General features: G+C 37.5%; 2 protein-coding genes across 4 annotated transcripts in view; one reads left to right on the top strand and one right to left on the bottom strand.

The window, feature by feature from the left end:
• Positions 1 to 3,349: 3,349 nt before the first annotated feature.
• Positions 3,350 to 26,528, top strand: part of LOC110442264 (major facilitator superfamily domain-containing protein 6-A-like) — a 30,268-nt gene continuing 7,089 nt past the window's right edge. The window contains exons 1-3 of one of the 3 annotated variants that reach the window (XM_021485774.1): positions 3,350 to 3,782; positions 23,572 to 23,718; positions 24,712 to 26,298. In XM_021485774.1, the coding sequence (XP_021341449.1) occupies positions 23,631 to 23,718; positions 24,712 to 26,298 (1,675 nt within the window). In that variant the 5' untranslated portion in view covers positions 3,350 to 3,782; positions 23,572 to 23,630. Of the gene's footprint in view, positions 3,783 to 19,678; positions 19,966 to 21,411; positions 21,431 to 23,571; positions 23,719 to 24,711; positions 26,299 to 26,528 lie in introns of those variants that run through there. The other 2 variants (XM_021485773.1, XM_021485775.1) reach the window with 2 other exon arrangements.
• LOC110442265 (ER membrane protein complex subunit 7-like) lies at positions 7,689 to 13,778 on the bottom strand. The gene is made up of 4 exons (XM_021485777.1): positions 13,519 to 13,778; positions 11,695 to 11,953; positions 10,478 to 10,558; positions 7,689 to 10,215 (listed from the first exon to the last, which is right to left on the bottom strand). Exons 1-4 carry the CDS (start codon positions 13,737 to 13,739, stop codon positions 10,081 to 10,083), a joined length of 696 nt encoding a protein of 231 aa, XP_021341452.1. The 5' UTR covers positions 13,740 to 13,778; the 3' UTR covers positions 7,689 to 10,080.

Below are 26,528 nucleotides of genomic sequence, written 5' to 3'. Positions count from 1 at the left end.
TTACTAGAGCCCCCTATATTACACCTGTTTACTAGAGCCCCCTATTCTATCCGTTGTTGTTTTTTAATACACGTATGTAACCTGGTCTCTAGCTTAATCTGATCCTGTTGTTGCATATATTAACACTATATAACCAAACGTCTTTTTAAAACTGCTGAACGCGTTTTATTATGAGTGTTGGTTTTTTCATTTCAAGCCACGGTTTACATAGACTAACTTCGTTTTTCATTGAATACATTATTACAAGCCCCGAGTTTCTATAGCCTAACTTCCTTTTTCATTAAATACATTATTACAAGGCCCAGTTTTTCATAACCAAACTTGATTTTCCATTTCATAGATTACGTGTTTTACAAACCCCGGTTTGTCACAGCTAGATACTAACATGGGACCAACTTTTCTGACCTCTAAACTGTGTCTAAAAGACCTTTTATCTCAGAAAACATAATGTTCCTAGCCTTTCACACAAACCATATTGTGTATGTATTTTGAATATTAATAAAGTCAACGGCTCTACACCCTATATCGTCAAAATGTAGCAGTACTCCAGGTAATTGGAATACTGTACAGAATAATTGGGTATAAATTAATGTGTCGATTTCTACCTGATATTGTCACAGTGACAGAATTGTTTATACTGTGTGTGCACGTAAGGTCTCTAGGATTGTTTACACTCGTACGCATGTTCTCTGGGGTTAGCTAGATAAGGTCTCTAGGATTGTTTACACTCGTACGCTTGTTATCTGGGGTTAGCTAGATAAGGTCTCTAGGATTGTTTACACTCGTACGCATGTTCTCTGGGGTTAGCTAGATAAGGACTCTAGGATTGGTTACACTAGTACGCATGTTCTCTGGGGTTAGCTAGATAAGGGCTCTAGGATTGTTTACACTCGTACGCTTGTTATCTGGGGTTAGCTAGATAAGGACTCTAGGATTGGTTACACTAGTACGCATGTTCTCTGGGGTTAGCTGAAAAGGTCTCTGGGATTGTTTACACTCGTACGCATGTTCTCTGGGGTTAGCTAGATAAGGACTCTAGGATTGGTTACACTAGTACGCATGTTCTCTGGGGTTAGCTGAAAAGGTCTCTAGGATTGTTTACACTCGTACGCATGTTCTCTGGGGTTAGCTAGATAAGGTCTCTGGATTGTTTACACTCGTATGCATGTTCTCTGGGGATAGCTAGATAAGGTCCCTGGATTGTTTACACTCGAACGCATATTCTCTGGGGTTAGCTTGATAAGGACTCTAGGATTGTTTACACTCGGACGCATGTTCTCTGGAGTTAGCTAGATAAGGCCTCTAGGATTGTTTACACTCGGACGCATGTTCTCTGGAGTTAGCTAGATAAGGTCCCTGGATTGTTTACACTCCTACGCATGTTCTCTGCGGTTGACTAGATAAGGCCTCTAGGATTGTTTACTCTCGTGCGCATGTTCTCTGGGGTTAGCTAGATAAGGTCTCTGGATTGTTTACACTCGTACGCATGTTCTCTGGGGTTAGCTATAGATAATGTATCTAGGATTGTTTACACTCGTGCGCATGTTCTCTGGGGTTAGCTAGATAAGGTCTCTAGGATTGTTTACACTCGTGCCAATGTTCTCTGGGGTTAGCTAGATAAGGACTCTAGGATTGTTTACACTCGTGCGCATTTTCTCTGGGGTTAGCTAGATAAGGTCTCTAGGATTGTTTACACTCGTAAGCATGTTCTCTAGGGGTAGCTAGATAAGGTCTCTAGGATTGTTTACACTCGTACGCATGTTCTCTTGGGTTAGCTAGATAAGGTCTCTAGGATTGTTTACACTCGTGCGCATGTTCTCTGGGGTTAGCTAGATAAGGTATATTCGTGCTAACTGCACGAATGAACAAGTACAAAAAAAAACATGTCTCTCGAATGTGAATTTAAATGTACTGTAATGTTCTTACAGAGACCCATGTCCTCTTTACACATAAACACTGTGCATTGTTGTAAAGGATATACATAGTACGTTGCAATCTGTTTTATCGCTATCCAAACGGTTGAACCGGTTGGACCAGAGTTGTTCGTTTATGAAATAAGCTCGGACGTATGCATAATCATTTGCAGGTTCAAGACAAACCGGTTGAACCGGATACGCCAAAGGGGCTTATGTCTAGTTTTCGAGTTACATGGGAACATGGTACAATTTTACGTTACACATGTTGCATTACGACCTAATTGCACACTTGTATAGTATCACATACAATGGACTTTGTATATTACGACATAGTCGTAGACTTGTGTATTTTGCATTTAGGGATACCTGTGTATTAACAACCTGCGTGTTCACTGCGTCATTCCGACATAGTTGAACACTTGTATATTATGATATATATGGACATCTGTATACTACGACGTAGTTTAAGACTTACATTGTGTATCACGACATATATGGATACATCACAGGTACTAGCCTCGTCTGTCAATACACCTATCACAGGTGTAGTGACAGACGAGGCTAGTACCTGTGAATGCATGTGTATTTCGATATTCTTGGACACTTGTGTTTAACGACATACATGGTTCATTGCGACATAGTTGAACACTTGTATATTACGACATACATATGTATACCCGTGCATCATGTTAGTATGTATACCTTTGTATTTCGACATAAATGAACATGTGTGCATTTTTTTGTGCTGCAAATTCCATGTGAACACGATCGAACACTACGGGACCTGTACTTATTTAATGCTACACAAAATAGGAGTATTGTACCTTGAAGTAAATATATATATATATACTTACTCGTTTTCAAATCCAACTGAATGGCGTGTGAATTACAAATATTATAATATCAGACTCTCTTTATCACCGAATTAAGACTTTTAACTTACCTTATGAATCCCTGATATTTGCCTCCGTCTACTAGAATCCGCGTGTGGGACATCCACGACGAGTCATTTGTAGACAACAGTTCGACCTTTCCTTCCAAGGAGTACAGCTTCCCTTCCCCCTCGTTCTGAGTGCCCCACTCCCCAGACGCCTCACCAAAGGCCAATACACACAGCAGGAACAGTACCAGAGGTCCACCACCGTCCATTATGGGGACAGTGGTACAAGGCATCCGTTCACAGTCCCTGTTTTTAAAACTTCTTCTATTTCCGTCACTCCGATTCAGTGATAAACTAATGAACCGGCAAACCCCCCTTCACGGGTTAATGAGCTTCTATTGACAAGGACATACCTACATAAGACACAGGCCTTCAATGGAAGTCTGGTTAATTAAAATAAACATGCGCATAGATATAAGTTAAACCATATATATAGTTTATTATTCGTCGGTAATAATAGAAACACGTCATTTAGAAAAACCTTGTATATATATATGGAGGTATTACGTAACTGTCCTACTTTGAACTGGGTATAATTGTCTGATAGAGTTTTTCATTGACTGTGTTTTATATTTTTCGCATGGAACCATTACAAATCGTCGTTTACATTACATCAAGAGACAAGCTTTGTGGAGACACAGTGCAATGGATGTAACAGCTAAACGTTATAGAGTAGCACGGTCACGGCCAGTACTGTGTATAGTCCTAGGCAGCCTCCTGTAAAACCAAACATAAAAATTGGAGAAAACCAGGAACTACACGGAAGACGAATATCTATAACGGCAAAGGGTTTAGTATTAGAGTACAGGGGATACACGATGGATAATTGCAAACAGGACCAAAGGACAAGAACACGTGCAACACAGAACGACCAATGGCTGGCATCTTTATTCCGTACATAGGTACACACACCGTGTCGTAACCTGGTAGGTAACTATACTTATTCCGTACATAGGTACACACACCATGTCGTTACCTGGTAGGTAACTATACTTATTCCATACATAGGTACACACACCGTGTCGTAACCTGGTAGGTAACTATACTTATCCCGTACATAGATACACACACCGTGTTGTAACCTGGTAGGCAACTCTACTTATTCCGTACATAGATACACACACCGTGTCTTCCGTACATAGGAACACACACCGTGTCGTACCTTGGTAGGTAACTATACATATTCCGTCCATATTCCGTACATCGGTACACACACCATGTCTTAACCTGGTAGGTAACTATACTTTTCCCGTACATAGATACACACACCGTGTTGTGACCTGGTAGGCAACTCTCCTTATTCCGTACATAGGTATACATACTGTGTCGTAACCTGGGAGGTAACTATACATATTCTGTGCGTAGGAGCACACACCGTGTCGTAACCTGTTATGGAACTATACATATTCCGTACATAGGGATACACACCGTGTCGTACGTTGGTAGGTAACTATACTTATTCCGTACATGGGTATACACACCGTGTCGTAACTTGGTAGGTAACTATACATATTCCATCCATAGGTACACACACTGTGTCGTAACTTGGTAGGTAACTATACATATTCCGTCCATATTCCGTACATAGGTACACACACCATGTCGTAACCTGGTAGGTGACTATACATATTCCATACATAGGTACACACACCGTGTCGTAACCTGGTAGGTAACTATACTTATTCCGTATATATGTACACACACCGTGTCGTAACCTGGTAGGTAACTATACTTATTCCGTACATAGGTACACACACCATGTCGTAACCTGGTAGGTGACTATACTTATTCTATACATAGGTACACACACCATGTCTTAACCTGGTAGGTAACTATACTTATTCCGTACATGGGTACTCACACCGTGTCATAACCTGGTAGGTAACTATACTTATTCCGTACATAGGTACACACACCATGTCATAACCTGGTAGGTAACTATACTTATTCCGTACATAGGAACACACACCTTGGCGTAACCTGGGCCCATATTCATGAAATTGTTCTCATGTTCAGAATAACTTTCTGTGCTCAAGCTCAATTTCTTATTCCAGTGAAAATTTTATGAAAAAATACATTTTGTCAATGATATGATAGAATTGGGGAGCGTCTAAATTTGGGAGCGTCTTAGGGCTGAATACCATTTTCGAAGTTGAAACTAGACCGGTCGTGTAATATGATTATAAGCCATCGACAAGACAGTAGCTTTGATCACAGAACCCTTGCTTGGGCATGAGAATGGTTTCATGAATACGGGCCCTTGTAGGTAAATAATTAGGACATTCAATATACAGACACATCATGCTGACGCCAGGTGGATTAATTTGCAGGAAATCCATGACCAGTAGCCACATTGTTCAATAGAAGTAAACTACGGGCCAAATAACCTTACTGTAGGCTGAAAGAATTTGATTTTACCCTTGTGAACACTAACACTAGGCCAGTATTGGTCGTATTGTAAACTACAGCCCTTTACCCCCGCCACATGTCAGATAGCATGACAAGCATACTCCCTGGTTGTCCAGAAGTCGGGGAGGGGGGGGGGGGGGGGGGGGGGGGGAATAAACCCATATGGTGTGTTATAATCACCAGGATAGTTAGATAGCAATAATGACAAAATATTTTCATTCTATTATGAAAGTATTTGTCTGTTTACTTGCCTAGAAATTGTATGTTTTTAGTGGGGATCTCATCTTGTTCCATATTACACAGGGTTAAGTCCCGAGGGCAGGTCAAAACTTCGTAGCAAATCCCAATAGTATGGTTGTGTTCGTCATATTATGCACAGCAATTTGTATATATGGTCATAAGTTTGGAATCTAACCGTTTTCATCTTGTAATTAAATGACCATGTCCTCAGAAGTGGAACCGATCCTTTAACTCATTCACCCCTGAAGACACATTTGAACTCTTCCAATTCAAAGGTTGGTATAGTTCATTATGAAATTTCAGGGGTGAATGAGTTAAGCTTATCATGGCAGCATACATCTTCATTCCCAGCGATACGATACATTGAATATGACTGTAGGGTTGGAATCTTGATGTCCAACAATTGCATATGATTTTTGGAAATCAGAACCTGGACGGAGCCGGGGCCAATCCTAGTAGCATATATTCGTATCACAGGATGTAATCTTAACCGTTTCGACATTATGACACAGGGGAAGAACAATACCCTGACCTAATTCTTAAACACGTAGCATGATTGTGTTTCTCCCTTGATGCCAAGGCAAATGCATATCTGGTTTCGGAAGGGATTTCAACTACAATTGTAATTCGAATATATGAAAAAGGAAGCAAGTCCCAAGGGGCGGGGTTTGACCCAGCGTAGCATGTGTATTCGTCTCTTCATACCAGCAATTGTTCATACATGTACGGTTTTAATTTGGGGATCTTGACTGTTCCCAAATTATGACCCCGAGGGTAAATTCCAATATAAGAGGTCAGACCAAGCTCCAATCCTGGTAGCATTGTTAAGTTCATCTTATGTTCTTATAGTTATTGCCATTTTTATCAGTCCCTTCAGTTTGGTAGTCCTTCTGTTTGTACATTCATTATTGTCCAAGGGTGTTTATAACCAAATGCAGTCGATATCTCATCTCATCGTTTAAGAGGGAATTACTTAAGAAATGTGGCAAAATTACCTCTCAGTCCCTGGGGATTCACCCCTTCTTGCTGTATATTTATGAATCAAGTATTACCTCCAGATAATACTTATATTTTACAGGAAAATATAGTTAACATCATACCTAAAGTTACAGACAAGAGTTCCTGTATGCAATATGTCCAAGGTATCCCTTTTAACCCTGCCCCGGTCTGATTCAGGTCAAATGGTAAAATTCCGTTCAGCAGTTCTGAAGAGACTGCCGACAGGTGGACACAGTACGACATAGTAATAATTAAGTTTACATGTCCAAATGTAACAACCCAACTTCACCGATACATTCCTACATGATACCTCCCCACAGGTACACACTTAGAGTTCCCTGATTTAACTCTAACAGATACATTCCTACATGATACCTCCCCACAGGTAGACACTTAGAGTTCCCTGATTAAACTCTAACAGAGACATTCCTACATGATACCTCCCCACAGGTACACCCTTAGAGTTCCCTGATTAAACTCTAACAGGTATATTCCTACATGATACCTCCCCACAGGTACACACCTAAGAGTTCCCCGATTAAACTCTAACAGGTACACACTTAAGAAGTCCCCGATTAAACTCTAACAGGTACATTCCTACATGCTACCTCCCCACAGGTACTCACTTAGAGTTCCCTGATTAAACTCTAACAGATACATTCCTACATGATACCTCCCCACAGGTACACCCTTAGAGTTCCCTGATTAAACTCTAACAGGTATATTCCTACATGATACCTCCCCACAGGTACACCCTTAGAGTTCCCTGATTAAACTCTAACAGGTATATTCCTACATGATACCTCCCCACAGGTACACCCTTAGAGTTCCCTGATTAAACTCTAACAGGTATATTCCTACATGATACCTCCCCACAGGTACACACTTAAGAGTTCCCTGATTAAACTCTAACAGGTACACACTCAGAGTTCCCTGATTAAACTCTAACAGGTACACACTTAGAGTTTCCTGATTAAACTCTAACAGGTACATTCCTACATTATACCTCCTCATAGGTACACACACAGGTACATTCCTACATGATACCTCCCCACAGGTACACACTTAAGAGTTCCCCGATTAAACTCTAACAGGTACATTCCTACATGATACCTCCCCACAGGTACACACTTAGAGTTCCCTGATTAAACTCGAACCGGTACACAAATTAAATTAAGTCGATATTTGTCAATCTTCTTTTATTTACATTTAAAACAACAACACAATTTTTAAAAACACTTTCTGGAGATCAAGAAGACATTCCTTAGGTCTTTTTGGATTAATAGATAAATGCATCCCAGATAACTTCTTACTTCTCTAATAATTTGTTGAGATTTTATAATACACATGCTGTTTGACATTTTTTGTGTTGTTAACTTGGCATTTCAAATCTTAAGTACAAGATAAAGTCTGAAGAAAGATAACATTTTATTTAGAGTACATTTAACTTTAAAAACATTGTTTTTATTGCACGATTGACCCTGGTTTTATCTGCGACAGAGTACAAAGAGTAACAATAAGGGGAGATAACTCCAATTTAGTATTCATAATTTACAAATAATAATCACACAAGACAATGTTTTTAAAGAATAATAAAAAAAAATAAAAAATGTTTGCTACTGTTGAACACAAAGTATTTGCATTTGACATAGACCTGGAATTTACAAACATTTCTATCACAGCCAAGAAGACAATCACGGTCAATGTTAATTTGCTTTTTACCCCTACATATACTATTTCAGGGGTTGTAGGTCAAATCTGATGAGGCAATTTTAATTATGGAGTTAGATACAGATTTGGTTTGTTAAATTTTCTTTCATTTGGTCAAAATAATCCTGTGGTTCTTATGTAGCCAAACTCAGTCTTTAAAAATGAAGGTTTATGTCAAAAACAAAATTACCAGCAACGCCTTGTCTTTTGTTCTCTTTTTCTGACAATCTGTGTATTTCATATCTTTACACAGAACTTCTTTTTCCATTTTGATGTACATTTCTGATTTTTTATTTTTATAGCAGCAAATTTACAGGATATCTGTTTAACTATATCACAACAGCTGAGCGAGAGTAGAAGCCCAGACCAGTACTACATCCAAAACAATACAACAAAAATTAGACACAAGACAAAATAATGGCTTTTCTTTATACAAACAAATATGAAAAATTTGAAATTATAAGTTATTTTATCAAATATCACTATCCTGATTTACTTTCCATTCAACTTCTCACATTCTACAAATTCTTACAAATATCCTAGTACTGTTATTAAAGTAAATAGAGAAATATACACCGTTATGATATAATTGGAAACTACAATAATAAATTCCGTTTGAAGTTTAAAGCTCCTCCTTGTTCCCTTTACAATTATTAAATGTTCAATAACACAGGATCCAACAGTTTGTCTCTTCACTTACCAAGGTTACAGTGTAGACATCGCCCTGCACAGATATACTGATTGTAACCCTTGGTACCATGATAGTTTGCAGAAGTTGCAAAGTACTACCCACCCTCAACCCTGTCTCTACTTTAAAAGCTCAAAGTAATATTACAATCAGGAGTTACAAAACACAAGAGAGGTGTGTTGGGTAAGCAAAGCATTACCAGAAGATTGGTACTGAATGACCTGGCAAACAGAACATAAATTTTTTATGTACATGGAATAAATTATTGTGAAATCCACATATACTGTACAAATATATTTAACCCATGATCAACGATTATCACATCACATAAAAGACACAAAATTTATAAATTAATAATCAAATTCATTTTTGACACATTATAAATTGACGCGTGTCATTCTGAAGTTATCCTGACGCAATATTTGTATATTAAGAAACAAGTCAATGCCACACTAGATCGGAGTAACCTCGATATTTTTACATTTATTTTACATCTGGCTAAACTGAAGTAATCTCAATGCTGAGGATATGATTAACTTTGTGTCAGCCTCCATTTGGGTTGTCCTGACCAATCATCTGTCTGCTATGGGTAGCAGTTAAAGGATCAAAAAGTATACTGAACTTAATTGGTGTTACAGCTTTTCTTTTCAGTTGTTTGTCAGATCAAATAGATTTGTTTTAACTTCTGTATAGATACATTAGATATAGCAAAATATTTCCTATGTTTGTACTACAGGAAAGGTTCTAAGGGTTATTCTAGTATGAAAACATGAGGGGTTGATGGGGAATGGGGAGCACATGTATCATCAATATATGAGTAGTATATCTAAAATGATTTTCTCAAATGAAAGGAAAGGAGAAAATGAGTGGGTGATGTAGGTCACAAAAAAGGGACTCCTTTTCCCTGTCAGACATTTAAATCTGAAATAGTCATCAAGAACTATCTACACATCAGAGCCAAAGCTGGAGTCCAAATGATAGTACATTGTACACGTTTTGCCAAATACTTCATTTATAATTCACTTTAAAACAAATTGGGAAAAAAAGGAATAAGCCCATTGTGACTAATGAGATCAAAATTCTGTGGTAAATTATAAGGAATTTCGAAAAACTTAGGCAGTTTGATATTACTGGAATCCTATTCAATATTCATGATAAAGTCTTGTTTGAAGTCAATGTTAAGATCTTCGTTTCACTGCTTTCGTTTTTGATGCTTTCTTGCTATCACCGCCACCAAGCCATCCTGCTAACATCTCGGATATATCGGGCATTGCTGACTTGTCATTTAAGGCTTTCATCTGGCTCTGCATTTCCTGTAAAGACAGATTTAATATAGATCTTGACAAACAACTGAGAAGCAGTCTTACATAGTAAATAAAAGAAAATTTAACTTCAAAAATATTTCATCAATGAATTCTGTCACCTGTGTATTACCTTGATGTTAAGTGCTACGCAACATGTTAGCAAATCACTGTAAGTCCATTATATAAATATGACAAAAACCTAGAATTGGTAAATCTTACATGAACATGTTTTGATCTTTTAAATAAATATACATGTTTACAATGTAGTTACCTTTTGTGCACCTGGGTCTGCTGCATTCATCATCTTTGGTAAAACCATGATTAAAAACAGAGGTAGTACCATAGTGAGAACCTACAAAAGTAACATTAATATTAGTGATGTATCAACTCGTCTTACTATACAAATCTCTTATACTATCACTGTTGTGTTACAGCACAGACCAAAGTATAATTCATACTTGTATAAAAAATAAATACAAAATAAAAACTGCAACTTATATACCTGGTTTGTACTGCCATCACCAAATATACAGGATCAGGAACCAATCTAGGATTTAGGGGAATCTATAACTACATGACCCTTTTTTCAGATTTGTGGGAAATTGAAACTTTGATACAAGGCTCCAGTGTCATCAAAATTAAAGATACTGATAAAAAAAAAATTCCAACATACATGTTTGTAGTATATTTCAATTTATAAACAATTTTGAGCTTAAATTTTGGATTTTTTTGTTTAAACTTTGAAGAAAATGAATATTTTTATGCAGTAATGAGTATTATGCATTTTAAACTGTTAGATTTTAAAGAAAAATCATATTTGGGAAATATTTTGAAGAAAAATGGCTATATTCTTGTTGAAATAGGTGAATTTAATTTAAAGCACAAGGGGGAATTTTAAAAAACAGTGAAGTTTTCTTATGTAGGAAAACTACTGGTACCCATGAACGGAAGTAAAACAAGTCTAGATTGACCCATGATGATATACAGTAATCTTATATGGTTCAATAAGATGACTTCATTATGCATGTGATACAGCTAATTAATGTGGCAATATGGTTTTATCATATGAAAGTCTTAAGGAGAATGCATAGCTTCACTTGTAACTCTGTTTGGTATATATAAATATGAGAATATGTCAAATGTATATGCAGAAGTAATTAGTTCCCTATTGAGTGATCATGATGGTCTTTTATTGTTTTTATCTTACACTAGCTAAATAATATCAAATTATAAAAAGACAAACTTTAAAAATAACTGATGATAGCTAGACATGGTAAAATATTAGCAGTAATTAACGGGACCTTCTTTTTCACCAAATACTTTATCTCAAAATACAACAGGTATATACAATAAACACATGTACATGCAAATAACATCTATGATCTGTTAATCCAATGTCTCAGATAAACACGAGCTATATATGTAGTACTGTTGGGAGAATTGTATTTCATTAAGCAATATAAATATTAATGCTCGTGATCATCATACCATTGGGTTCATCAGGAAGTCTTGAAATCGCCACTGTTCTCTTGTTTGGAAATAATTTGCTTTCATTCTTTCTTTAATTTCCAATGGGTATTGTATATTTTTCACAATGGATGGCTGTAGGTAGTTGACTTTTCTTGCCCTCATTTTGCCTTTTGATGTAATGTCAACTCTTGCTGCGTCAAATATGAAATTTGGATGTGAAACTTCAATCACATAAGAACCAGATGGAACGCCATTGATAGTAAAAGAACCGTCAGACCTGTAAATATAAACAATAATGTAAAACTTATAGAGAATTCATTTTCCTGGGCCCAGTTGTCCATTGGATTTTACGTATACCTACATGTCCCAAATACATTTGTATTTATACAAATTGTACAAGTAGTATTAGGACTCAAACATGATTATTGGAACTATTTCATTACCCAGTAAAAGAGACTTTCTTCAGAAACAGAAAAAAATAGTCTTACCTCCAAGAAAAAAATTATGATTGTGGAACAACAGCTTCATTTATTAATACCAGGTAAATAGAAAACATTATTTCATAATTCAAAGGTAATTATATGTTAATTTTGAAATTTGATCCTGATATAAATGTGACATTTGAATGACAATGTTCTAAAGAACATCTTTAAAGGTACATATTTAATGTGTTGATTCCTACAGATCACAAATTTGAACTTATCTGCAAGGCAATCATTTAAGGGCTCAGGTTGACATTTTTTATTTTTGAACTCATTCACTGACATTCTGTATGTAAATGTGTGTGGCCAAGAAATTAAACCATAGGTTTTAAATTACAGTGACATCTTATCTCAACCATATGTAAAAGATGTGGATTAATTAGGTTGCCTTACAAGCGTCAGCTGTAGGGAATTTCCCCTTAGCTCAGCGGTAGAGCAGGTTTGAGCCCCAGCAACAGCACTATCTTTATCACTAGTTCTCGTCCTACTACAAATTGGTGCCGTTGACCCTCCCCGTTCAAGGCAGGAGAACCCTTGGCTGGGAGTCAAAGAATCTAGGTTGGTGTTTGAAAAAAGGGGGGAATAGTGTAAAAGGGCTGTAGAGCCAAGGGTCGCAGGTTCAAGCCCCAGCGATGGCACTATCTTTATCACTATTTCTCGTCCTACTACATATATTCAATAACCATAGCCTGACTGACAGAATGTCACCAATGCATTAGTTCTTATGGCTACTAGTAAGAAATTTCACACAAAAAGGATGACCAATGAAAAAGAGAATTGTCTCATTGAGCAATGAAGCATGATGAGTACAATATTAATTCACACACATAGACGTTTTGTCCCAATCACTGTTAACATGTGTAGACACCAGTATTAGTTGTCGTGTGTAATGTTTGAGGTCCAAAATAACACAATTAGAAAATAAATACAATACACAAGGATCTCAAATGAAACAAGAGATGCAGTTGAATTTACTTTGATCACCATTGTGTCCCCAAATTGTGGTCACAAGAGTAGATCCCGGATTTTACAGTGGGGTTCTCACATTGGTCGCCCCTTTCGAATCTTTTGATCCTCATGTAATGAGGAAAAGAGAATTTATGTTTAACTTTTCACAAATTTATAATCAAAGCAATTTAAATTGTACAATACTATTTGGTTCAAAATGTATCAGACTTCAAGGGTGAAGGAATCAGTCAAAAGGCAAATGCTGTTGTAGGTGATCATGATCAGGGTTTTAGCAGGGATGGCGGAGAAGGGGGGGGGGTATTAAAAGGAATGTTAGCGGAGCTTGCTGGATCCTCAACACTGCCCCTTATATTGCTGATAACACGAAAACGTCGCCACAGATCCACGTCACCTTAGCAATCCAACGTAATCTCCACCATCAACCAACACCCGGGTTTGCATCATCCAATCCTTGTCTCTGTATGCAACCAAATCAACCTTCCCGTCGATTTTGAAATGTCCATTGTTATCAGAATCTACTGATTCGTCGCATAAAACGGAACATATCAAACATATACCAACGAATACAACATATAACACGAAATAATTCCACTGGAAATTCATCTTGATCATGTTCAAACCGGAAGGTGACGCGAAAGGCGATACTAAACAACAGCCGGACAAAAAAAGAAATTCCGTCAAAAGAGGAAAGGCCGGGCACTGCTCAGTAATGTCTTGGGATATATTATTGACCACCGTGCCCTATCGCTATTGCTTTGCCATTATAACAGGACAAGTTTCATTTGTAAGTTCCCGTTGGCCTGTACTTGTGCTTGTCTTATCAGGTAAACAAATGACCGAGGGTGGTCGGGTTGTGCAGTGGATAGCGCACATGCCTTTCACCAAGGCGGCCGGGGTTCGATTCCCTTGAACGGACGTGAAAAGGCGGGCGTCACCTGCCCGATCACGTAGGTTTTCTCTGGATACTCCGGTTTCCTCCCACACTAAGACCCCCATACGCTAACAAGAGTGATTAATATTAAGTTGAAAAAAAATTGTTTCATAATTGTTGTAAAATAAATAAAGTTTATATTATATAATGGCCGATAGGCGGCCATCTTGGATTTTGACAGTTAAAGTAAGTTATCGTTTTTCTCAGAAAACGTTTGAGTGATCTTTCTCAACAGTCATATGAAGGTTTTCCTTGATCATGTTGGGCATGTTTACTTTTGAGACTGATCGGTTTAACGAAATGGCCGCCAGGCCGCCATCTTGGATTTTGACAGGCAATAAGTAATGACGGTCACTAATTTTTTCTGTTTTTATGCATAAAAAAATAAAAATAAAATGGAATTAAAAAGGCTACTGGTTGTGACAAAATTTCCCTGAAATTGCTTAAATTGGCCCAACCAGTTGCGACTGAGTGCATTACATTATTGATAAATCAATCTATTAGCACAGGTACTTTTCCAGACTAATTGAAAATTGCTCAGGTCATCCCACTTCACAAGAAATACAGTAAAAGTAATAACAAGCCAGTTCCCCTACTTTTTGTTATATCCATTTATTGAGAGAGCCTTAAACTCACAACTTTCAGATTTTTTTCAGTTCTCACTTTCATCCATTTTTGTCTGCATTTCGTCCTGGTATGGATACCAGACTGCTTTATCAAAAATAACTAAAGATTGGAAAAAGGCATTGGATTAAAACAAATATGTAGTCTGTATTCTAAAGCTTTTCGATTTTCTGCCACATGATCTTCTTTTAATGAAACTTAAACCATATCAGGTAAATAATAGTGCTCAAAATCTCATTACAAATTATTTGGAAAATAAAATGCAATGTGTCAAATTAGGTTCAAAAGCAAACACCTACCTGCAACTGTATAAGGGGTCCCACAGGGATCGATCCTTAGCCCTATCCTTTTCAATATTTTGATATTTTACCCAGGTACCTGAGGGCGACATACCCAGGTACCTGAGGACGACATACCCAGGTACCAGAGGACGACATATCCAGGCACCAGAGGACGACATAACCAGACACCAGAGGTCGACATACCCAGGTACCTGAGGGCGACATACCCAGGTACCAGAGGACGACATAACAAGGTACCAGAGGACGACATAACCAGACATCAGAGGACGACATAACCAGACACCAGAGGACGACATACCCAGGTACCAGAGGACGACATAACCAGACACCAGAGGACGACATACCCAGGTACAAGAGGTCGAGATAACCAGCCACCAGAGGTCGACATACCCAGGTACCAGAGGACGACATAACAAGGTACCAGAGGACGACATACCCAGACACCAGAGGACGACATAACCAGACACCAGAGGATGACATACCCAGGTACCAGAGGTCGACATAACCAGACACAAGAGGTCGGCATACCCAGGTACCAGAGGACGACATAACCAGACACCAGAGGACGACATACCCAGACACCAGAGGACGACATAACCAGACACCAGAGGATGACATACCCAGGTACCAGAGGACGACATACCCAAGCACCAGAGGACGACATAACCAGACACCAGAGGACGACATAAGCAGACACCAGAGGTCGACATAACCAGGTACCAGAGGACGACATACATGTACCCAGGCACCAGAGGACGACATACCCAGGAACCAGAGGTCGACATAACCAGACACCAGAGGACGACATAACCAGACACCAGAGGACGACATAACCAGACACTAGAGGTTGACATAACCAGACACCAGAGGACTACATACATGTACCAACGCGTCCAGGGGAAGGTAACGGCCAGAACGACGAGGATACCATCTACACTGCAGCGTTGTTGATAGACTGACGGCAGGCCAGTAGGATGGACTTTCTAGTGATTTTTTTTAAAATAACGGATGTTTCCGACAGAAGTTATATTGGAATGTTTGGAAATAAGTGATTTTCGGCAAGCTATAAGTTTGTGTGGCTCTTACAGAGGGGCCCTCCACGTGGCAAGAGCTGGCAAACAACAATGCATGGCATTGCCATGTCGAGCATTGTTGTGCGACACCCTCTAATAATATAAACTAAATATAAATGCAATTTTTCAGAGTGGAATTAGATTAAGTGACCGAATCGCGTTGAATATACTTTCACGCGTACACTACTAATAAGTATTACATATCCTAAAACATACATATGAATTGACCTCCTTGTTTCATAAAGATTTGGGGGGTTTTGTTATGTTGTTTTTCTGTATTTCCTTTTTAGAATTTTTGTAACAGGAAATCACACTATCTACATTTAAGTTATCTTCTCATCAGTACTCTCACTCTCCCTCCGGGCTCGACAGCTCCGTTTAGCATGGTACCTACAAATTGCCTCCTAACCTTTACAAATTATAGAAATTGAATTACAATTGAGAAGGTACAGCGAATGGCAATACAACTAATATACCTATACAATAATGAACACTTACGCTTTTCATGACAACAACGGTAATGTCGGCTTCTTTTATCATACTTCAATACCCAGAACGAAAGGACATACACAAAAACTAAAGGAAACACATGTTGTATATTAGATATTAGGAAACATTGTTTTGGCTAAGCAACTGTTGATATATGCAGTCTCCATGAGACTGTCATACAGGCTTTGTTAATTAGATACTTAATTTGAGATAATAAAAAAGTTTTGACAATCCTTGGAAACATCTTGAACTGAAAAATTACAAAGGCCCCTTTCGCTTTTAAACGCAACATTTTTGGGAATAAATCCTAGCGGACCTAACACCAGACATAGACAACAAAACTCTAGCACCAGACATATAGTCATCACAACTCTAGCACCAGACATACAGACATCACAACTCTAGCACCAGACATACAGACATCACAACTCTAGCACCAGACATACAGACATCACAACTCTAGCACCAGACATATAGACATCACAACTCTAGCACCAGACATACAGACATCACACCTCTAGCACCAGACATACAGACATCACAACTCTAGCACCAGACATACAGACATCACAACTCTAGCATCAGACATAAAGACATCACAATTCTAGCACCAGACATATAGACATTCCAATTCTAGCCCCAGACAAATAGACATCACAACTCTAGCACCAGACAAATAGACATCACAACTCTAGCACCAGACATATAGCAAGCGGGGGAACTACCGGAATTAGCAAGAAATTTGATCTGAGGAAATTGTGTGTACCGAGGAAACCGTTAACAAGTTGTTGGTAAACCTTAATACTAAAAAATCACCTGGACCAGATATCGGGCACCTTAAAGAGCTGTATAACTATATATCCGTCGAGCATGATTTACAGAAGTTTAAATAATGGAAAGTTACCATCTGCATGGGGAAATGCAAATATTACCGCAATTTTTAAAAAAGGATTCCTAATCAGATCCAGGTCTGCCTTACAAGCGTAGTTGGTAAAACAATCGGAAAACTGGTACAAGATGCAATCGTTGCTCATAAGGGATAAGTAAACGAATAACAAAATGGAAAAACACCTTTTAGTGAAAGAACACAAAAAGTAATTGTCAACGGTACGTACATCATCCAGTTTTGAGCGGAATACCACAAGGCAGTGTCCTTGGACCGGTACTTTTTGTCATTTATTTCTTCATCTGTATTATAGGGAAATGAAGACCGAGGAGGACCAAGCTATTCTAAAAAAATAATTTAGATGCTCTTCAGAAATGGTCCAGTATATGGTTACTTTAGTTTCATCCACACAAGTGCAAACTTCTTTCTATAAAAGGAAAATAATAAAGAAGCTATTCCATGACAGGGTCAGAAAATTAGCACGTGAAATTAGAAAGTATAATATACCGTCTGTAAAAGACTTGGGAGAAACCGTGGACTGAAATATGAACTTTGCATGTCATATACAACAACAGGCACACAAGGCTAATGTCATATACAACAAAAGGCTCACAAGGCTAATGTCATATACAGCAACAGGCACACAAGGCTAATGTCATATACAACAACAGGCACACAAGGCTAATGGAGCCGCTGGACTCATCAGGAGGTCTTTTATTTATTTAGATGTAACTATGCTCTACCAACTATACTAAGTTAAAACCCTATTTAGACCACACTTTGAATACACTGCGTGTGTTTGGAATCCACACCAAATACTTAAAGAAATTGAGCTTCTAGAGTCGGTACAAAAAAAAAGAGACAAAACATTACTGCCAGGATTAAAGGATTTATCCTGTAGTGAACGTCCCAGAATACTAAAACTACCAACGTTAAAATACCGAAGGATGCTAGGAGACATCATTCATGTATTTAAGATTATTAACAATATATTTGTCTTCTTCTTCCATATATATAAAGGATTGGACTCAAAGGTTTGAGTGCATTTGATGCTGGGAGGTGGCATTAAAAACAAATATTTTTAGTATTTTTCGCGATAAGATAAAACCAGGAAATACGTTAGGGTGAGTTGAAACTAACAAGGGCGCGTGTTAGGACCTGAAAAAGTTAAGGATTTGCTCCTGTGCAAGAGAGAATTTGATGAGAGAATCAGCGATGGACTTTTTGTTCAAGATAATTTATCAAGAAATCGCGGTCATTCACAAAAGAATAAAGATAAACCATGGTAATTTAGATCGCAGAAAATTCAGTTTCAACTTCAGGACAGTAAGAACATATGGAGCAGTTTCACACAGAGAGTTAATTGTTGACTCAACCACAATTATATAATTCGAGGTCAATTAAGATGAACAATATAGATACGAGTTTTTACATGTATGTTAAGGATGCACACCTCTGAGAAGTCAAATTTCCTGGGTTAAACTTCAAAAGGAGTAAATGGTATAGTAGAAAATGCAAAACAAATAGGTGTCCGTTTTTGCTATGAACGGCCTTGATACAAATATAACAAAATATGTGATTTTAGGTGATTATTTTTAGTTTTGACCATTTGCAGAACAAATGCATACACTATCTTCCAAGTGTGTTATCAGATATGTTTTAATGTTTTCAGAATTGATAAAAATAGTCTTTTCTTTTAAATTATGAAAGTAAAATTTCTTAATTTTATTTTTTTCTCATAAAAGGGATTCAAAATACTACTACCCCTTATTTTTTAATGAAAAAATTCCTCATTTTTCACCTCTTTTTTTGCAGATTAACTCATGATATAAAAAGTTCTGCTATTAAAACCTTTTCTGTATGGGGGTCTATAATAAATCAAAAGAAAGTGTATTTCTCTTTCCAAAACAGCCACAAAAACGGGGGTCCGAATGTTTCCTTTTTGGTCCCATAAATTAATTAGTTATGTTATTTTTCACCTTTTTCGGTGTCAAAAATTAAAGTACTTCATTTGCCTACTTTCCTGAGTTGGCTTGCTTACCATATTTGGTCTGGTCTGATCTTATTGTATGATACACGATATTTCTTATTAAATCAGTTATTTAAAACATGATATCTGTTTGTTTGAACTTCTGAACTTTATTTGGATACTGAAATGTGATAGCTGCTAATTCATCTATCTAACTTTTTACTCACATTCTAACGTTATAGCTAGCTTGTTCGGTTTAACCGGAAACCGCAACGACGGGGGAGGTTCACCGAAATACCATCAGTCCAAGCGTGGCTCTTAGCTTTTATATTACTTGTCTTACATTATAACTGGAGTCTAGCATCATAAACCAACAAGCAGAAGACCCTACTGTGTAAAATGATAAAAACAGAACAGGCTATGAACCCATGGACACGTTGCAACATTGGCCTCGACTGTGTACTGCACGGACTTAGATAACCTAATTATACGGTATCTCACTACCCGTAGGGCTAACGTTAGGCTTCTAGGTAGTGTAAGGCAAGAACTCTGGTTGTTAGTAAGGTAAGAATGAGATAGGGCCAAGCTGACCCCTTAATTCGGGTTTATGGAGGGGTCATCCCAATAATCTCTAAGCGTCTGGAACTGAACTAACATTTGTCATATTTAGCAAAATTCTCTCTTTTATCCTTATAAATTATTTACATGCTCATCCAAAAGAGGCAGAATAATCAGTTTATTGATGGTGGCCGCGTAATAGTAGAAGTAGAAGACATCCATCTCATTTTAATTATGTAACGGGACTTGTCAGGAGCACAGGGACCTGAGAACACCAATATTGGAGTGGCACAATTACCCCAAAAGACCCCCAAAAAAACACCAAAAACACCTTAAAACATCCAGATAAGACCACAAAAAACCCACAGAAGACACTTAAATAATATTCAGTAAATATTATAATGCAGTAACCTAATTTTCTGCAAATGCAAAATAGATTGAAATAATCAGAACCTTAAAAAAACAAGAACGAATTTATCACTTCAAACATATCCTCTTTAGAGCAAATACACTTATCACATAAAAAATAAACATAGGCTACCTTATTTTAATGTCAAATAATGTGGAAAGAGTGAGAAAAATACCATTTTATATAACAAATATCGATCTTCTGTGAATAGGCAAACGGTAAACTTGTTTGCAGGGGAAGTAACTCAAATACGTATAGTTAATATTCCTTTCGTCACTATAACTATATAATACATGTTACATAATGTCAGGTAGCAGAAATATAAATATCTATGTACATTTAATGTTTTTTGGGTCTTTTGGTGTGTTTTGGGGTAAATGGTGCTGCCGCCCATATTGATTATATATATACGAGAAGGGTGAAAAGCTCTCGGATGTCAAAAAGTCGAACCAATCTAACTTTCTTGCAACAGAAACCACATTTCTTAAGTTGATGTTCGCAAAAATTCTTAGTACTGTTTAAAAGATCGATATTATTTTAATTAAAACCCACCTATTATGCACGTAAAATGTAATCTCCTTCATGATCAGCGGACATGATCTATGTTTCCCCCCCAAAAAGCCACAATTTCAAAGTTTAAATGTTTTTCGCAGTCATCATAAGCCACTTTTTGTTTATACATTTTAAAGGTTGACGTCAGCCATGTGCCAAGACCTGTGATGTGATTGGCTGGAAGCGCAGCCATTTTTTCGCCAAAATTACCAGCCAACCAGCACTGCATGTTTCGGCATGAGGCCGATATCAACCTCATTTATATACAAACAGTGGCTCGATGACTGTGAAAATTAGAGGAAGGGTTGACTTGATGACATCAAGAGCCTTCCAACCTTCTTGTATAATATAATCATTGAGAGTATCATTTTTACCAAAACTCGATATAAATCCTAAAAACATGTAAAATTACTATAACCAAAATTACTCTGTGGTCAGCAAATGGGGGAGGGGGGGGGGAATGCATGGCCACACCGGGATTCGAAACTGGGAACCTCCAAACTCTAAATTGTAAGTGCAGGCTAACTCGCAATGCACCCTAATTCGACATGACGAAATTGCCATATGACATAATAATATATTAGATGTGACATAAATAACATCACCATAGACATCAACACTGTTAAAAGCCTTCAAAGATTTTGACAAGATTAACAAAATTGTTTTAATTTGTCAGTTGTTTCTCGTTGACGATCAAGTTCAAGTTCAGGACTGAGTCCTCTTTGCGATGCATGTAAATTGATCTCATCTCAGCTAGCCATGTTACTCAAACAGCATTAATCTGTTTCTTCAAGTTACCAAAAAATTAACTATCATAACTAAGAAAAAACATTTATTTCAATGTACATCATTGTTATATATACACACACATATTTGAATCTGTTCGTATCAGTATGACATGTGTAACATAAACATACAAAATTTTACATTTAAACACTTGCATGACTTGCAAATAAGTAAAATGTTTGAAGGTGACGAAACCATAGAAGGTCTGATTACGTCACAAATGTTGTTGTGTGACGTCATTTAGGTGTGTTTACAACAATGTTTATTTATAGGCATTTCAGTCAAATCTTCTGTACTGATGCTCGTTGGCATTTTGATACATGCATATTTGTAGGAATTATAACTGAAACCCTTACTAATGTGACAATTTTGCCTGCACTAACGTTAGACACACGTTCTTCCTGGTCTTGTTCCGCTACATTCCTCCCTCCTTTTTATACGCCCGTCAAATTTGATGGAAGTATTATGGTATGGGGTTGTCTGTCTGTCCGTCCGCCCTAAACTTTTGTTTGTCCAGCAATCTCCTCTTACATTTTTCAACCAATCACTTTGAAACTTGGTATACATTATGATCATAATATGCAGTTGTGTCTCCCTTAAAAGAATTTTGATTCAACAATTTTATCAAAAGTTATTGCCCTTTGTTCATAACAGTATTTGATTTTTGTCCGGAGATCTCTTCCTACATTTTTTTAACGGATTTCTTATAACCATGATATGTTGTTGTGTTTCCTTGAAAAGAATTTTGATTCAACAATTTTTGCAAAAGTTATTGCCCTTTGTTTATTTCAGTATTTGTTTTTTGTCTGGCAATCTCCTCCAACATTTTTCAGCGGATCTCTTTGAAACTTGGTATACATTATAATCATAATATGAAGTTGTGTCTTTCTTAAAAGAATTTTGATTTGACTATTTTTCCAAAAAATATTGCCCTTTGTTCATTTCAGGATTTGAGTTTTTGTCCGGAGATTTTCTCCTACATTTTTTACAGCATGTCAGCTAACCACTCTTAGAATGATGCAGATCTTATTTCAATGTAAGAAAGTATATAACACTATATGGTATTCGACGAGAGTATATTGTTCAGCACCGCGGTACTCTTGTCCTAAGTCTTTGTGCCCTCAAGACACAACTATTTACAACCCAGGTTTGGGTATCCTCTTGCCAAGCGTACACCAAATGCTTGAAACAATTGAAACAAGGGTTGGTCACAGGCACCACTGTAACAGGAGATGGAAAAATGCATGGCTAGACTTGGGTTCGAACCTGGGACCCTCCAAAATCTAGACAGATGCCCTATCAATTGTGCTACCTGGTTAAATATAACATGATTCTGATTGAGATCAAGTGGCCTAGTTAAAATGCCATCCTTTGCATTGCCAGTAAAACTCAAATTGTATTATCACACATATTGTCGAAAATTTCAAAACACATTATGGTGGAATTACTGGAATAGAAGCTTAAGTCAAAGTGCCAGCCTAGGTTATATAACTTTATATTTTTTCTCATCTTCGTTATGTATTCCATACACACAAAAAACACACTTGGAAACTTTTATATATATATGTTGTGTGAAAAACAGAATTCTGCTTTTTGTGAGAAATCAATTGAAATTTGATATAACTGTTTTTATCAAAAAGGCCTAGGTGTATAAGAAGACTGTGAAAAAATGAGGTCAAAGTGAAACCAAATGTCCAGATAGCTCAAATGGTGATAAAGCATTTACAGTTTTGCGGCTAAAAGCATGGTCTTGGTATAATTTTTACAACCTAATGCAATATACAACATATTCTAAGGAAGTCAATTGAAAGTCAATATATAAACATGTAGTATCAACTCATTTTCTCCTTTTGTTTCTTTACTAGGTACATGCTATTACATTGGACTCGGATATATGGTCTATAACTAACTCTAGGCGACAGCAATGGAAGACAAAAAATCAAAAGTTAAATGGAATACTATAAACATGGGCCTTCTCCCAATCAAGGCATTCTTTTTCCTCAGTTTAGCAGGTGAGTGTTGCCTGTTTTTCATAGACCTTAAAGCAGGTGAGTGCGTACTCGACTTTAAGCAGGTAAGAAGGGACATTCTTCATGATCCGTGTAGCATCTGAGTGTTATCTTTCTTATCCCAATGGTAAGAGAGTGATGTCTCTTGTGAGGGGTTTTGTCTCTCTTCCTGTGACTTGAGAAGGAGAGTATTGACAACCTTCCTTATCTTTAAAGCATGTGGTTGTAGACTCTTCTTGCACCAAAAGGTATAGTGTAGACTGCAGATGACATCATCATCATTTCATTAATCCTGAGACCTAGAGTAGTCCACAGGTGAGTTGGTCTCTCTTTCAGCAAATTTAAAGCTGAAGATATTTGTTTCGCTCTTTCTGCATTTTAAAGCAGAAAACTTTTGTCTCTATTTCTGAGTCTGAAAGCAGGTAAGTGTTGACTGTCTTCCTGGATGTATAAGCAGATGATGTCAGCGTCTTATGAAAAACTTTTCTAACAGAAAATGGTGTAAAATGCATAGAATTCTAAGTTTATTTGGGTAACATTAAACATTTCTGTTAGTTGAAACTTAATTTTTTCTCAGTTTCATGGAAAGAGAAATATAAAGAAATACTACATTTGTATATTAATAAATACATGTACAATTAAGGCAAAATAATTCCAAGCTCAAAGACACACATAATATGCCAGTTGAATTTGTCTTTGCGTGTACGTATATGTAAGTGAAAATAGCATGACAAAATTCAAAAAACCCTGAAATTCACTGCATAATGTTTAAATACAATCGACCAAATAAACAATTGACAGGCAAACTAGATTTGTGTGTGTGTAAAAGAACGGCAATTCCATAAAGGCTTATTGTTGAAATGAACAAATAAATTATATAGATTTTTGGACCAATATACTTTTTCAAAAACAACGGCCAAAAGGACCAGTGCTTTGTCCTTACCCTGCATGGTTATAGACACTGTTCTAAAACCTGACTGTCTCTGTTTATAACAGGTGTGGGAGTTCTGCTACCATTCATCGCCCTGTACATGAAACAAATTGGCCTGACGACATCTCAAACAGGATTCATATATGGAGTGATGCCATTCATCGGATTCTTTACTCGACCAATCTTTGGATACATTTCAGACCGTTGGAAAAAGCACAAGTTAGTGCTGATAACATGTTGTGTCCTGACTGGCATCTTCTACCTACTTCTCCTTTATGTGCCTCACAGCCAATCAGGGTACATTGATGTAAAGACAGACATACACTGCGGACAGTACAGCTCTTATATACGCGATTGTTACCATGTTAACAGAACAAATTCTCTCACATGCCCTCTGAGCTTTGATGCCTATGCTAATTTATCAAAAGGGATCGTTCAAGAAAAGTCATTGAGTGTTGTAGGCTTAAAAAACTCCAATGACACTGGTTTATACTTACAAGTTGGTGACAGTCAGGGGGCTAGTGGCGATTCATCTTGCAGTTTTTCTTGCCATTATAAGACAGGGGACACATTTCAAACTAAAGCCTGTTTCACAAATCAAGTAGACAAATTAAACAAACACTGTTATGATATATCTGTCAGTCTTGATAAAGAACCAGATTTAGAATTTTCGCTTAGAAACATTTCTAACATCATCAGCCGTGAAGTAGTACAGGACCAACAGATAGTCGGGGACCTAGTTTGTCGTGACTTTGATATCAAATCTGTCGCGTACCAGGAGAAGCCTTATTGGCAGATGTTGTGTGACAGAGACGTGGAGATGACTTGCAGCATGAAGTGTTTCGGGTCCAAAAACAAGACTTGTGAATTGAAGGAATGGCAGAATGCAGATCTAACTATAGCGTTGTTCTTTGTTTTTTTCTTGTTTGGAAATATTTTCTTTGCCCCCATTATAAGTATAGGAGACGCTATGACTTATGATATTCTTGGCGACCAGAGAAATCAGTATGGTAAACAGAGACTTTGGGGGACACTAGGATTTGCATTGTTTAGCATTACCTCATCATTCTTAATGGAGTTCATGAGTACAGATCCAGCTAAAGCCGATTTTACTGCTTCTTTCTACCTATTTTTAGTGTTGTTCCTACTCACAGGCGTCAGTGTCTTGCGGATATCCTTGTCGGAAGACGTTTCGTGCAGTAGTAGTTTCTCGGATGTATGTAAGCTGTTCCGTTACGCTAAGGTTATGATATTTTTGGGAGTGGTGCTGTACTTTGGACTGTTAACTGGAGTGATTGAGACATTTCTATACTGGTACCTGTCAGGTGTGGATGGTTACATCACATTAATACCTGGCCTTTGTCTACTTGTTTCCTGTTTCGTGGAAACCCCCGTCCTGTTTTTATCGGGATACATCATCAAAAGAATAGGACATCTGTTCTGTTTATACATTGTGTTCGGTGCGTATGCGTTACGTTTCTTTTTCTACTCATTACTGACCAATGCCTGGTATGTACTGCCTGTAGAAGTCCTCCACTCCATCACGTTTGGCCTGATGTGGGCTACCTCCACATCCTATGCCAGCATCATCTCTCCACCCGGAATGTCTGCCACTGTACAGGGCATCATTGGGGGACTCCATTTTGGATTTGGTAAGTTTGTGATGTTCAGAAAAGACTTGACGGGGGCCTGAGGGGCGGGGCCAAAAAGGGTAAAATTGACTAAAATTTCAAAAATCTTCTTCTCAAGATCCAGATATGGTAGAATCAAATACTCTTCATAGATGGAAGGGTCTTAAGGTGCTTTACCAAAATTCAGCTGACTGACAGAACCACTATTTGTACATGGTCCATATACTACCCAGATCTTTCACACTACTTTT

This window comes from Mizuhopecten yessoensis, unplaced genomic scaffold, assembly GCF_002113885.1.
Source record: "Mizuhopecten yessoensis strain PY_sf001 unplaced genomic scaffold, ASM211388v2 scaffold716239, whole genome shotgun sequence".
Classification (NCBI taxonomy): Eukaryota; Metazoa; Mollusca; class Bivalvia; order Pectinida; family Pectinidae; genus Mizuhopecten; species Mizuhopecten yessoensis.
Note: the sequence above shows the minus strand (reverse complement) of the source record. Positions and strands in the feature narration are given on the sequence as shown.

What these genes read in the sequence shown, in the direction of transcription:
- LOC110442265 (XM_021485777.1), bottom strand. Translation starts at nt 13,739, where the DNA reads ATGATCAAGATGAATTTCCAGTGGAATTATTTCGTGTTATATGTTGTA. An exon ending in ACTTCCTGATGAACCCAATG is followed by an intron (nt 10,559 to 11,694) that starts GTATGATGATCA and finishes TTACTTTTGTAG; the next exon opens with GTTCTCACTATGGTACTACC. An exon ending in CAGACCCAGGTGCACAAAAG is followed by an intron (nt 10,216 to 10,477) that starts GTAACTACATTG and finishes CTGTCTTTACAG; the next exon opens with GAAATGCAGAGCCAGATGAA.